At 34.9% G+C, this 14158-nt stretch overlaps 1 protein-coding gene across 3 annotated transcripts in view; it reads left to right on the forward strand.

Annotated features, from left to right (window-relative positions):
- Nucleotides 1–14158, forward strand: part of UVRAG (UV radiation resistance associated) — a 330142-nt gene that overhangs the window by 143990 nt on the left and 171994 nt on the right. For all 3 annotated transcript variants that reach the window (XM_054439837.1, XM_063672095.1, XM_063672094.1), the window contains exon 7: nt 5115–5220. In XM_054439837.1, coding sequence (XP_054295812.1) covers nt 5115–5220 — 106 coding nt within the window. The remainder of the gene's footprint in view (nt 1–5114; nt 5221–14158) is intronic.

Raw genomic sequence — 14158 nt, forward strand, 5'->3', positions numbered from 1 at the left:
TGTTTAACTTAATAACTAATAATTTCTAAAAAATGGCACTATTATTTATTAGGCTGGTGCAAAAGTAATTGCAGTTCTTGCCCTTTTTTTTTTTTTTTTTTTTTTTGAGACGGAATCTTGCTCTGTCGCCAGGCTGGAGTGCAATGGCACGATCTCAGCTCACTGCAACCTCTGCTTCCCAGGTTCAAGCAATTCCCTTGCCTCAGCCTCCCAAGTAGCTGGGACTACAGGAGCATGCCACCATGCTTGGCTAACTTTTTGCATTTTAGTAGAGACGGGGTTTCACCATGTTGGCCAGGATGGTCTCGATCTCCTGATCTCGTGGGTTCTTGCAATTTAAATTTAAATTTAAAATAGTTGCAAGAACTGTAGTTACTTTTGCACCAGCCTGATACATTTTTGCCAGCAATGCATGCAAGTTTTAGCTGTTCCACATCCTTGCCAGCATTTAGTGTTGTCATTTTAATTTTATCTATTCTAACAGGTGTGAAATGGCACCTCATTATGATTTTAATACGCGTTTCCCTGATGACTAAGACTTTGAGTGACTTTTCCTATGCTTATTGGCCATTCTTATATCTTTTGTGAAGTGTTTATTTCACTCTTTTGTCCATTTTTAATTGGCTATCTTGACTACTGATTTATAAGACTTCTTTATAGTCAGATAGGTGCTTTGCAAATATTTCCTCCCAGTCTATGGACTGTTTTTTATTTTCCTAATGGGAGCTTTGTTAAGATTAACAGGTATTTCTCATTTTTTTAAAGTCTAATTTATTCCTTTTTAATTTTATGATTAATTCTTTTTATGTCTTCTCTAGTGAATATTTGTCTACCCCAAGTTTGCAAAAGATAGTCCTATATTTTTGGTCATAAGTGTTATGATTTCAGCTTTTATATTTACTGTGATCCTCTTTAATTTTTGTGTGTATGAAGTAGGGGATGAGATTGATTTTTTTTCTATGCTTATTCAGTGTTCCATAGCACCTTTGTTTAAAAAACTTTGTTTTCTGCACTGATTTGCCTTCATTCCTTTGTCAAAAATTAATTGTTATATATGTGTAGGATTATTATGATACACTTTATTCTGTTCCATTGATCTTTTTTTTTTTTTTATCTCCATGACCACGCCATATTGTCTTAATTATGTAACAATAGAAACTGTTGAAATCTGGCATATTTCAAGATTGGTTCGTCACTTCTAGATTCTTTGCTTTTCTATATAAATTACAGTATCATCTTATTAATTTCTGTCAAAAAAAATCCTTTGGGACTGTGATTAGGAGTCTCAAGCTATTTACCCATTTGGGAAAAGCTGACAACTTAACAATATGGAATTTTCCAGTCCATATACATGTATTTTTTACTTACTAGTTCTTCTTTATTGTAGCAGTGTTTTGTGACTTCAGGGTTGAGTCTTGCACGTCTTTTGTTTAATTCATCCCTAACTATTTTATGTTTTTTGATGCTGTCATTAAAGTATTATTTAAAAATTTCATATCTCAATTGTTTGGGGCTAATACAGGAATACCTTGGAGATACTGAGGATTTGGTTCCAGGCTACCCCAATAAAGCAAATATCGCAATAAAGCAGTAAAGCAAATATTGCAATAAAGGCGAGTCACGTGAACTTTTTGGTTTCCCAGTGCATATAAAAGTTATGTTTTCACTATGCTGTAGTCTATTAAGTGTGAAATAGCATTATGTCTAAAAACAATGTACATACCTTAATTAAAACATACTTTATTGCTAAAAAATGCTAATGATCATCTGAACCTTCAGCAAGCCATATCTTTTTGCTGGTGGATGATCTTGCCTGCATGTCAATGACTGCTGACTGATCAGATTGGTGGTTACTGAAGGTTGGAGTGATTGTGACAATTTCTTAAAATAAGACAACATGAAGTTTGACATATCAGTTGACTCTTGTTTCATGAATGATTCTCTGTATCATGCAATGCTGTTTGATAGCATTTTACCCAGAGTAGAACTTCTTTCAAAATTGGAGTCCGTCCTTCCCCTCAAACCCTGCCACTGTTTTATCAACTAAGTTTATGATGGTATAAATTTTTTGTTGTCATTTCAACAGTGTTTATAGCTTCTTCACCAGGAGTAGATTCTGTCTCAAAAAACCACTTTTCTTGATTAACTATAAAAAGTAACTCCTCATCCAGTCAAGTTTCATCATGAGATCACAGCAATTCAGTCACATCTTCAGACTCCACTTATAATTCTAATTCTCTTGCTATTAAAACCACGTCTGCAGTTACTTCCTCCACTGAAGTCTCGAACCCCTCAGAGTCATCCATGTGGTTGGAATCAGTTTCTTCCAAACTCCTGTTAATGTTGATATTTTTATCTACTCCCATGAATCGTGAATGTTCTGAATGGCATTCAGAATGGTGAATCCTTTCCAGAATGTTTTCCATTGATTTTTCCCAGATCCACCAGAAGAATCAATTATCTGTGGCAACTCTAGGCTTATGAAATGTATTTCTTAAATAATAAAACTTGAAAGTTGAAATGCCTTCTTCATCCATGGGCTACAGAATGGATAATGTGTTAGCAGACATGAAAACATTAATCTCCTTGTGCATGCCCATCAGCACTCTTGGGTGACCAGGTTCATTGCCAATGAACAGTAATATTTTGAAAGAAATCTTTTTTCTAAGCAGTAGGTCTCAAGAGTCCTAAAATATTCATAAAACCATGCTGTAAACAGATGCACTATCATCCAGGCTTTGATGTACCATTTATAGAACACAGAGTAGATTTAGCATAATTCTTAAGGGCCCCAGGATCTTCAGAGTTGCAAATGAGCATTAGCTTCAACTTAAAATCAGCAGCTGCATTAACCCCTAATAAGAGGGTCAGCCTGTCCTTTGAAGCTTTGAAGCCGGGCATTGACTTCTCCTCTCTAGCTATGAAAGTCTTAGGTGGCCTCTTATTTCAACAGAAGGCTGTTTCATCTATGTTGAAAATCTGTTGTTTAGTATAACCACCTTCATTGATGATCTTAGCTAGAGCTACTGAGTAACTTATTGCAGCTTCTCCTTTAGCACTTCCTGCTTCACCTTGCACGTCTATGGTGGCTTCTTTCCTTAAACCTCATAAACCAATCTCTGCTGTCTTCCAACTTTTCTTCTGCAGCTTCCTTACCTCTCTCAGCCTTCAAAGATTTGAAGAGAGTTAGGTCCTTACTCTAGATTAGGCTTTGGGGTATGAGAATGTTGTGGCTGGTTTCATCTTGCATCCAGACCAGTAAAACTCTTTCCACATCAGCAATAAGGCTGTTTTACTTTCTTATCATTCATGTGTTCACTGGAGTAGCACTTTTAATTTCCTTCAAGAACTTTTCCTTTGCATTCACAACTAGACTGACTGTTTCATGTAAGAGGCCTAGTTTTTGGCTTATCTTGGCTTTTCACCTGCCTTCCTCACTAAGCTTTGTCATTTCTAGCTTTTGATTTAAAGTGAGAGATGTAGGACTATTCTTTTCACTTGAACACCTAGAGGCTACTGTAAGGCTTGGCCTAATTTCATTATTGTTGTGTCTCAGGGAATATGGAGGCCCAAGGAGAGGAAGAGAGACTGGGAATGGCCAGTCAGTGGAGCAGTCAGAACACAAAACATTTATCGATAAAGTTCACTATCTTATATGTGTGCAGCTCATGGTGCTCCAAAATAACTATAATAGCAACACCAAAGATCACTGATCACAGGTCACCATAACAGATATAATAATAATGATAAAGTTTGAGATATTGTGAGAATTACCAAAATGTGACAGAGAGACATGAAGTGACCACATGCTGTTGGAAAAATGGCTCCAGTAGACTTGATTGACTCAGGGTTGCCACAAACCTTCAATTTGTTTGTTTGTTTTGTTTTTTTTTTTTAAAAAAAAACAGTATCTATGAAGCACAATAAAGCAAAGTGCAGTAAAGTGAGGTATGCCTACATACAGAAATATAATTTTTTTGTATATTGACCTTATATCCCATGACCTTGCTAATTAACTTATTAATTTTAGTATTTGTTTTGTAGATTTCTGATGATTTTCCACATGACAATTATGTCATCTACAAATAAAGACAGTTTGACCATTTGGTATGGAAATGTATAAGAAATACATGAGCTATATTTAAAGATAAATAGGCCAGGTGCAGTGGCATAGTGCTGTAATCCTAGTACTTTGAGAGGCCGAGGCGGGCAGATTGCTTGAACACAGGAGTTTGAGACCAGTCTGGGCAACATGGTAAAACCTCGTCTCTGCAAAAAATACAAAAATTAGCCAGGCATGGTGGTGCATGTCTGTAGTCCCAGCTATTTGGGGGCCTGAGGTAGGAGAATCACTTGAGCCCAGGAGGTCAAGGCTGCAATGAGCCATGATTGCACCACTGTACTCCAACCTGGGCGACAGAGTGACACCCTGTCTCAAAATAAAATTAAAATAAAGATAAAGAGTCCAAGAAGCAAAAACACAAAGAAAACCATAATTTAAAAATAAAAATAGTTCTTAATTTTTTCATTGTTCCTTGAAAGAGACCTTACTGAGAATGTAGTTGGCTAGTTTGAACCTGGCCGAGTATTTAATTCCTCCTATTACTTTGTCTTTTCTGTCATCTTTTGGTTTTTTCTTATATCTTTGAAAGTGCTGTCTGCTTTGATTCAGCCTTCTCAACTGGGATTACTGTGAATTCTTTTTTTCCTTTATGGATACCTAGAAGTAATTGTCACCTTTGAGAGTGGCGATACTCTCTCGGTGACTTTAGCAATCCATTTAATTTCACTGGGCTTCAGTTTCCACATCTATAAAATGATAGGATTTTACTATATTACTTTCTCAGGGCTCTTCCCAACTCCTTTGAGTTCTTCATGTTACCTCACAGTACATCAGAGGCAGGCAGGCAGGTACAAAAAGGGTGTTTTAGAGCTTTACTGTTTTAGGATTTATTGTATTCCGTGTTATTTCATTGTGAATATGCTAGATAATTAAAAATCAATTGAGTTCATTATTAATTCTATGTATCCTCAAGGTTTATCATTTATATCTGAGGCTCTTTGTTGAGTTTACTGTTAACTCATTTACATTTTTCTATAACTTATATTTCTAGGCTTCATAGAGCCCAGTGTGCAATTAAACAGACTCAGGTAACTGTTCAGAAAATTGGAAAGGAAATTGAAGAAAAACTAAGACTCACATCTACAAGCAATGAGCTGGTAGGTTTTTATGTATTTACCTGTTTACACTTCTTGTTTTCTAAAGGACAGTATCATATTCTTCTAGGGTTAATTTTAAAAAACCCTTTAGATCGTTTTTATCTTCTCAATGTTCCACAGAGAGTTCTATTGGCATTTAAATGTTGGAAATAAACTTTCCCATCTGCTAATAATGTAACGCACAAAATGCCTGCTTTATTCTGCTAGATGAAACTTTATATTACATAAAATTACTTAGAAGATAATTAACAGGCAGTTTTATTAATGTGAACTCTAAACATGAACTATATAGTGAATGAAAAATAGCTGCCAGGAGGAAAAAAAATACAGGAGCTAATCTAATTTTGAAAGACAAATTTGAAAAGTATTTGGATTGAGCAAAACAGGCTGGTTTGTGGACAGTGATCTCTTTTGGGAAATACTCTTATTAAGGAGGTATTTCCAAAGAAATAGAAATCCTAACCCAAATGGGCAGATTTAAGATATTAGTATAATTTTTAGTTGTTTTTCCTAGTGGAGTGGAAAAAATGTCTATTTTATAATGAATATTGTGTTTTTGTAAGCACAATAGTGGGTATGGCTAATAAATTGAGCTTTTTTTTAAAGTCACTTGGTATGAATAGCTTTTGAGGAACTTTGTGCTGTGGATTGGACTTAAAATTCAGATCTTCAAATTAAGTTCTAGATAAAATTATTTAAATATTTGTTCACGTGAACTCATTATCACAGATAGGCAGCATCTTCCTATGGTCATTTACACCCTTGTCAACTTAGCAGAGGGCCTTTACATCCCCAAACGAAAGCTTTTTGTTGCCTTGAAGATTTGCCCAAGATAATCATATAGTAGAAGTATAGAAAAGCAGCAATGCACTTAACCTTACAGAAACTTCTCTCTCATGGAATTTGAAATTAATATATTAGTTCAAACTATATACAGTTGCTGATTTTCTAGCTAGTGCTATACCTGGCAGGTAGCAAACATACAAAATAGGATAGCTGCAATAGGTATAGTAGTAATTTTTATTATTCACTTGACTTTCCTTGTCTATAAAAACATCTTCCATTTCAAAGGTGCTGTTAAACCACCTCTTGTTGTAACTTAGCCCCAGCAAGACTAAATTTCAGACTATAAATATATTGAAGGGGGAGGAAAAATCACTAATTTTAATTCTTTCTGTAGTGTATAAAAATGCTGGATTTTTAGAACCTTTGGGGGAAAATTGCTAGGTTTTATTTTTGTTTTCCTCTCCCAAGGCAAGACTGGGAAATTAATTGTTGCATTAAATGACAGCATATGCTTTATCTCAGTGTGGAAAAATGTATTTTTAATTCTGTTTTTAAAGAAATATAAGTGGTGACACACAGAGCAAGGTAACAGAATGTGTGAGTTTAAAGAGGTCAAATTCAGAGGTTCATCGTGTGTTTTTATGCTGCCTAGTTAATACAGAAGAAAAATCATTGGATTTTTGAACTGAATGTGAACCTAGAAATCATCTGGTTCCCTAATAACCCCATTCAAAACTATAGCCCCCTCAGTACATTCTGTCCCTTTTCCTGCTTTATTCTCCATAATACTCATTACCATTTACCATGATACATATTTTGCATATTTTTCTATCTTTCTAAGCTCTATAAGGCGAGGGGTTTTTGTCTCTCTCTCTCTCTTTCTTTTTTTACATTGGTGTATTTCCAGCATCTAGAAAAGTGTTTGCCACACAGTAGGTGCTCAATAAGTATTTGTTGAATTTAAGAATGAATCTAGCATAATGTCCTCTTCTAATAGGACAGGAAAATGAAGCTTAAAGAAGGGAAACAGCTTTCCCACAATCATTTGACAATAGAGATTGATAATTTGGTTTACTTGTTTCCTTTTAGAGAATAATGCCATCTACATGTTAATTAGTCAGTCACTTTGAGGTTTACCTGTAGCATATTAGAAAACTTTACTGTTTGTCTTTTTGCTCATTTACTTTTCAAATTGGCCCATGGCCATTTTATTCCAACCCATCCATTTCCGATATTTAAGAAAGCATTTTCATTTTAACCTAAGTAAAAATGCAGCAAGAAGGCATATTTGCTGTTGAAAGAAATCTGATTACCTTCCAAGACCATGTATGATTAACTGTGTTATAAGAAATTGGGTTCATAGTTGGTTACTTTCAAAAATTTGGCATCTTCTTACATCACATCAATGCCTAACATTTTTTGGCATTTAATTATATTTCTTATGAAATTTCTGCTGTTGTCATTTTGAATTTTTACTTATGTTTCATAATTTTTTTGTTTGTTTGTTTCGAGGTGAGATCTCACTATGTTGCCTGGGCTGCTCTTGAACTCCTGGCCTCAAGTGGTCCTCTCACCTGAGCCTCCCGAGTAGCTGGGATTATAGGCGTGTTACCAGCATGCACAGTTTGTGTTTCAGATTTTGTCAGATTCCTTTCCTGTATCTGTTTAGATAAATGTATGTTTTTTCTCTTCTGGTATTAGGGTGAAATACATTGGTTGATTTTTTAATGTTAAGCCAACTTTGCATTTCTGGGGAAAGCCCTCTTGGTCATGGTGAATTACTTTTTAATGCTCATTGCTGGATTTAATTTGTTAAAAAATTTTAAAGAAATTGTGCATATATATTTATAAAGAATATTGGTCTGTAATTTGTTTCCTTGTAATCTCTTTGTCTCATTTTGTTGTCAGGGTGACGTTGGCCACAACTCACTTTTGGAAAGTGTTTTCTCCCTTTTTGTTTTCAGGAAGAATATGTGTAGAATGGGAATTATTTCTTAAATGTTAAGTAGAATTTGCATTGAAGCCATCTGGGCCTGGAGGTTTTTTTGTGGGAAGGTTTTTGAACTGGAAATTCAGTTTCTTTAATAATTTACCTTTTGCGTTAACTTTTATAGCTTGTGTCTTTCAAGGATTTGTCCATTTCATTTAGGAGGTCAGTCTTTTTACATTTAGCTATTCTAGCAGTTATGTAGTATTTTCTCTTTTTGTTCTAAATTGTATTTCCATGATGAGCATTTTTCATATCCTATTGGATATGCATGCATCTTTTAATAAGTATCAGTTTAGGGCTGGGCATGGTGGCCCACGCCTGTAATCCCAGCAATTTGGGAGGCCAAGGCAGGTGGATCATGAGGTCAGGAGTTTGAGACCAGCCTGGCCAGCATGGTGAAACCCCGTTTCTACTGAAAGTACAAAAAATTAGCTGGGTGTGGTTCTAGAGTTCATTGTTTTGTATCACATAAGTAAGGGTAATTTTTTCCCCCTGCATGGATATCCAGTTGATTTAGCATCATTTATTGAATAGTCTTTTCATTCCCCATTTAATTGCCTTGACATGTTTGTTCAAAATCAATTGATCATGTGTATGTGCATCTATTTCTGGATTTTCTTTTCTGTTCCATTGATCTATATGTCTTTATTTCCCCAATACCAAACTCACTTATTATCGTAGATTTGTCATCTTAAAACTTGACAGGGTAAGTCTTCCAACTTTGTTAAAACTTCTGTGGTTTTTCTAGGTTCTTTATATTTCCAAGTGAATTTGAGAATCAGTTTGTCAATTTCTACACACACAAAAAAAAGGCCTGATGGAATTTTGATAAGAAGCTGTAGATAAAATTGTGGAGAATTGCTATCTTAACAATAGTGGGTCCTTCAATCCGTGAACATGGTGTATATCTCTTTTACTTAGATTTCTCTCTAATTCTCTTTATAATGTTGTAGCTTTCACTGTAGAGATTTTGGACGTCTTTTATTTAATTATTTATTTTTTAAATTTTGAGACGGAGTCTCGCTCTGTCGCCCAGGCTAGAGTGCAGTGGCGCGATCTCGGCTCACTGCAACCTCCGACTTCTGGGTTCATGCCATTCTCCTGCCTCAGCCTCCCGAGTGGCTGGGACTACAGGCGTCCGCCACCACACCCGGTTAATTTTTAAAAAATATTTTTAGTAGAGACGGGGTTTCACCGTGTTAGCCTGGATGGTCTCGATCTCCTGACCTCGTGGTCCGCCCACCTTGGCCTCCCAAAGTGCTGGGATTACAGGTGTGAGCCACTGCGCCCGGCAGATTTTGGACATCTTTTGTTAGAGTTATTCTTAAGTGTTTTTTGGGAGGTTTTTGGCAGGTTTTTGGCAGGGGAGTCATTATTGCAAGTGGAATTGTTTTTGATTTTTTATTTCTCATTCGTTTGCTGCTAGTATGTAATAATACAATTAATTTTAACTTATTAATCTGTCTTGCAATCTTGTTATATTAACTTATTCATTATGCTAGTTATTTATAGTTTTGTGGGATTTTCTTTGTAAAGAATCATAACAGGAAAGTTTGCACAGTTTTATGCCCTTTATTTGATTTTCATCCAGTGCAATGTTGGACAAAAAAATAGTAAGAACAGGAATCCTCACCTTGTTCCTGGTTTTGAGGAGAAACAACTCATCATTTCTCTGTTAAATATAGTGCTAAGAATGCCCTTCATTAATTTTAGGAAGTTCCTCTTATTCCTAGTTTCTGAGAGTTTTTATCATGAATAGACGTTGAATTTTGTCAGATGGTTTTTCTATATCCATTGAAATAATCATATGTTTTTTTCTTTATTCTCTTAATGTGATTAACTTTTCGGTTTATTTTCAAATGTTTAACATTGCATTTCTGGAATAAACCTAAATTGATTATAATATATAATTATTTTTGTGTTTTGTTGGATTTATTCTTATAAATTTTTTTCCTTCATATTGTCTTGGATTTGCTTTGGTAATAATTTAAGGAATTTTGCACCTGTATTTATCAGGGATGTTGTGATACAATGTTTTGAATTGCCTTTTCAGATTTTGCTAGTAGGATTATGGTAGCCTGGTAAAAATAGTTGGGCAGTGTTCTTTTTTTCCTATTCCATCTTGCCCAGGAGCAGAAATCTAGACCTTTTAAATATTTTCTAGTTCTCTGCTGATATTTCATATCCTTTTATTCACTATAAGAATATTTCAATTTTTGTCGACATATATGTAAGAGTGGCTTTAAAGTTTTTGTAATTCTAACATCTGGATCATCTTGGGGTTGGCATATGTTGGTTTTCTCCTCCCTAGAGAGTGAGTCACATTTTCCTGACTCTTCATATATTGGGTAATACTGCATAGTATTCTGGACATTGTGAATGTAATTTGGTGGAATCTCTGGATTTTGTTACTTTGTTCCAAAAAATGTTGATGTTTTTATTTTAGCAGGTAGTTAACTTGGTTAGGCTCAAACTGTCATGCCTGCAATGAACACTGGCTCAGATTACAGTGTAATTCTTTTACCCTTAGGCACAAGCTTCTTTCTGTTTGTCTCATGCATGTGTAGTATAGGATTCAGTCAGAGACTTAGGTTGAATTTAAACAGAATTTGGGGTGCCCATTCTCTGCCTTCCTCTATTCTGGCACACTTGATTGCCTGACAATTTTTCCCTGGTTCCTCTGGTCAGAAAGGAAGTTGACTTTCTTTTGGAGTTTGCAGCCACCCTCAGGGAAAAGCCACAGAAAAGGGGAATTTCATTTTATTGGTTGTTTATGCCAAGTTCTGACTCACCTCCAAAATATGCCTGCCATTGATCATTCTCAAGAACCCTCAAGTAGCGATTTTTGTATTTTACCCATAGTCTATATCTGTTATCCATAGTCTATATCTTCTATGAGAGGACCAGTTTGTTGCATACTTATTCTTTTACACCAGAAGCAGAGCTCCTGTGTAACAATTTGGATGTAAAAAATATATATGTAAATATAAATATATGTAAATATAAATAATATGTAAATATAAATAAAAATGTAAAAAATATGTAACGATTTTATTATTATATATTTTTGCTGTATCCTCCTGGCTAAATCCGGGTTCTAAGCCTGTTACTGCTAAGTCTGTGAAATTAATGGATTGGAAATATTTTCTACGGAAATCTTTTCCTTTTCTTAGTGGTTGACTAGGTGTAGGTCCAGTAGAAACAACCTGTAAATGACATTTAAAAGCAGATGTGTTAACTTTTGGGACAGCTGCCACAATTTTAAAACCTTTTTTCTGATTGTTAATTATTTTCAATTTTGGGGGAAAAATTACTACAGATGAAGATAAAATATACCCTAAGCTGTCAATTCTCAGAGTTATTGGTCTCAAGACCCCTTTATACTCTTAAAAATCTCAAAGAATTCAGTAATACATTTGTATGAAAAATAAGCATATTTTTCTGAACAAAAGGTTTAATTAGCATTGCATTGCTTAAATATTTTGTGAGTTTAACTGCTATTAAGCTAATATCTAGCCTAATAAAAGACACCTGGATTTTCACATCTGCTTCTGCAGTGAATCTGTTGCAATATCATAAGTCTCGCAGACTCTGGTAAATTCCATCATACACTTATGAGAAAATGAGAGTGGAAAAGAGGCATACAATTTAGTAATATGCTAATATATTTTATCTTATAAGACTCTGTAAAGATGTCAGGAACCCTCACAATTCCCAGGAACATGCTTGAGGAACTTTTGCACTAAGGCAAAAAGCTTTAGCTCCAATATGATCAGTGTGAAGACACTTGTTCCACTACTGGTTGAACATCTCAAATCCAAAATCCAAAACACTCTAATGAGCATTTTCCTTGAGCATTATATTGGTACTCAGAAAGTTTCAGATTTTGTAGCATTTTGGACTTCAGATTTTCAGATTTGGCATACTCAATCTATAATATGTTATTTATATGTTAGTCATCTTTCTGAAATGAATGTTTAACATTTCCCATTTTTTTGGCAGAGACTCATAAACAGGAATGTGTGTATCTGTGATTTTCAGTTCACATATAGTGTTGTATAAAAACACTAAAATCTAATTAAACGTAATCTATTGGCGATATATATGTGACATTACACTTGGAGTAAACAGATAAATAGAACACTGAAACTCATTAGAAGATTATGGAACATTAAGATCTTTGAGCAGTTTGTCTTTGATGCATTAGGAAGGAAGCAGAACTAGATCCCACATGGGTTTGTTTACTCATCAGAAATTGGAGCCCACAATTCTGGTTTTGAATGACTTGATATATTTCTGTAAATGAGCCAGTTTCTGAACATGGACCATAACACAAACACTATACATATGCCTTCCCATATTAATGTAGTATTTAGATTAACTTGTAACCTTAGTTCTTTAAATCGAGAAAACATATCTCAGTATGTACCCTGGAATAGAGCACGTTATCCTCCTAGCCAGGCATATCCCTGTGTTCTCTGAATATTTGCTTTTCTTTTTCTGTATTTTCTTTCTCTGCCCAGGTGGAATTCAATTTACATATTTTGTGGCAAAATTCAAGTTAAGAAAGTTGAACACCTCACTCTTTGTAGGAAAAGATTGCTTCCTAAAGATTTTACCTATCTTTTTCCTCAGTGATGTAAGAACACCTTAGGCTTCTTGATTATACTATTGCATTGCTAAAGAAAACTCAGATTGTTTCTTTGTTCCTTTTTCTTTCATAATAAACAACCTCATTGACTTTTTTTCCAATTATTTTTATGGTAAAATACATATAAGATTTATGATTTCATTTCATTTTTAAATGTGTAGCCCAGTGGTATTAAACACCTTCAGAATGTCATGCAACCATCATCACCATCCATCTCCAGAAGTCTTTTAAACTGAAACTGTAACCATTAAACACTAACTCCTCGCTTCCCTCTACTCCCAGCCCCTGGCAACTACCACTCTACTTTTTGTCTCTGTGACTTTGACTGTACTCTAAGTAACTCATATAAGTGAAATCATGCAGTGTATACCTTTTTATGGCTGGGTGTTTCACTTAGTTAATGTCCTCAAGCTTCATCGATGGTGTGGCATGTTGCAGAAATTTCCTTCCTGATTAAAGCTGAATAATATTTCATTGTATGTATATACCATATTTTGCTTATCCATTCATTTATTGATAGACACTGGATTGCTTCTGCGTCTTAGAACCTTGTGGACTTTTGGTTTCTGTTTTTACAGTGGGGTGGCAGGGCAAAATGGCTTTTATCTCCAGTAGACCTAAATTCATAGAAAGTAGAGACCATTTCTCATTCATCTAGAAGCATGCAGTAGGGCCTTTATTAATGTTTGGTTTGTTCAGGAAAATTGTTTAGGAACATTCTATGAAAGGCATATTTCATAGACCTTTCAAGCTAAATATAATAATGATTGGAAATAAGTTTTTCTGCTGTTTTCTCAGCTTGAATGTCTTTAACAGATGATCATACCATCTGTTTAGAATCAGTATGTCAGGGATGAGTAAGAAAGCATCTTGGGTGAGAAATGATTGCGGTAAGTACTTTTAACACATTGCCAAAAATCATTTTCCATGCCCGTTGCTTCAACAAGGCCATACCGTGATGCATCTCACTGAGTTCCCAGGCTTCCTCATTGTGAGTCAAATCAAGATACTAAGCTTTTCCTTTTAAAGTTTTCTATCAGCTTATCCTGGATCCTGGTAACCTCTTTATTTAATGGATGAGTTTTGTAGTTACAATTTTAGTTGTTTACTTTATACCTTAGGAAGGAGATAAAAATTTACTAGCTATAACCAAATTGCTGTTTGCTTAAGATTTATGTCATAGAAAATGATGAAAAGTGTATTAGTAACACTGTTTCATAAAGACTAGGAGAGAAGAGCATACACATTCATAGTGCAGTAATTGTGTGTGTGTGCACACATATACAGGCACAGACATACTCATTTTGGGGACAGAATTTCGGATTTGTATCTGGAGGTAAATTCAGGCAAGGCTTTTGGAGAAAAAAAGAGGCTGAGTAAAGTTTAAGCAATGGTTTGGTGTAGTATTTATATGGAAACGCAAGTTAACAAACAGCAAGTTTAATTGTATCTCTGGCTGGTAGAATGGGTCAGGAATTTCGTTTTATTAAATGTATATTCAGTAAAATTGA

This window comes from Pongo pygmaeus, chromosome 9 (genome assembly GCF_028885625.2).
Source record: "Pongo pygmaeus isolate AG05252 chromosome 9, NHGRI_mPonPyg2-v2.0_pri, whole genome shotgun sequence".
Taxonomy (NCBI): domain Eukaryota; kingdom Metazoa; phylum Chordata; class Mammalia; order Primates; family Hominidae; genus Pongo; species Pongo pygmaeus.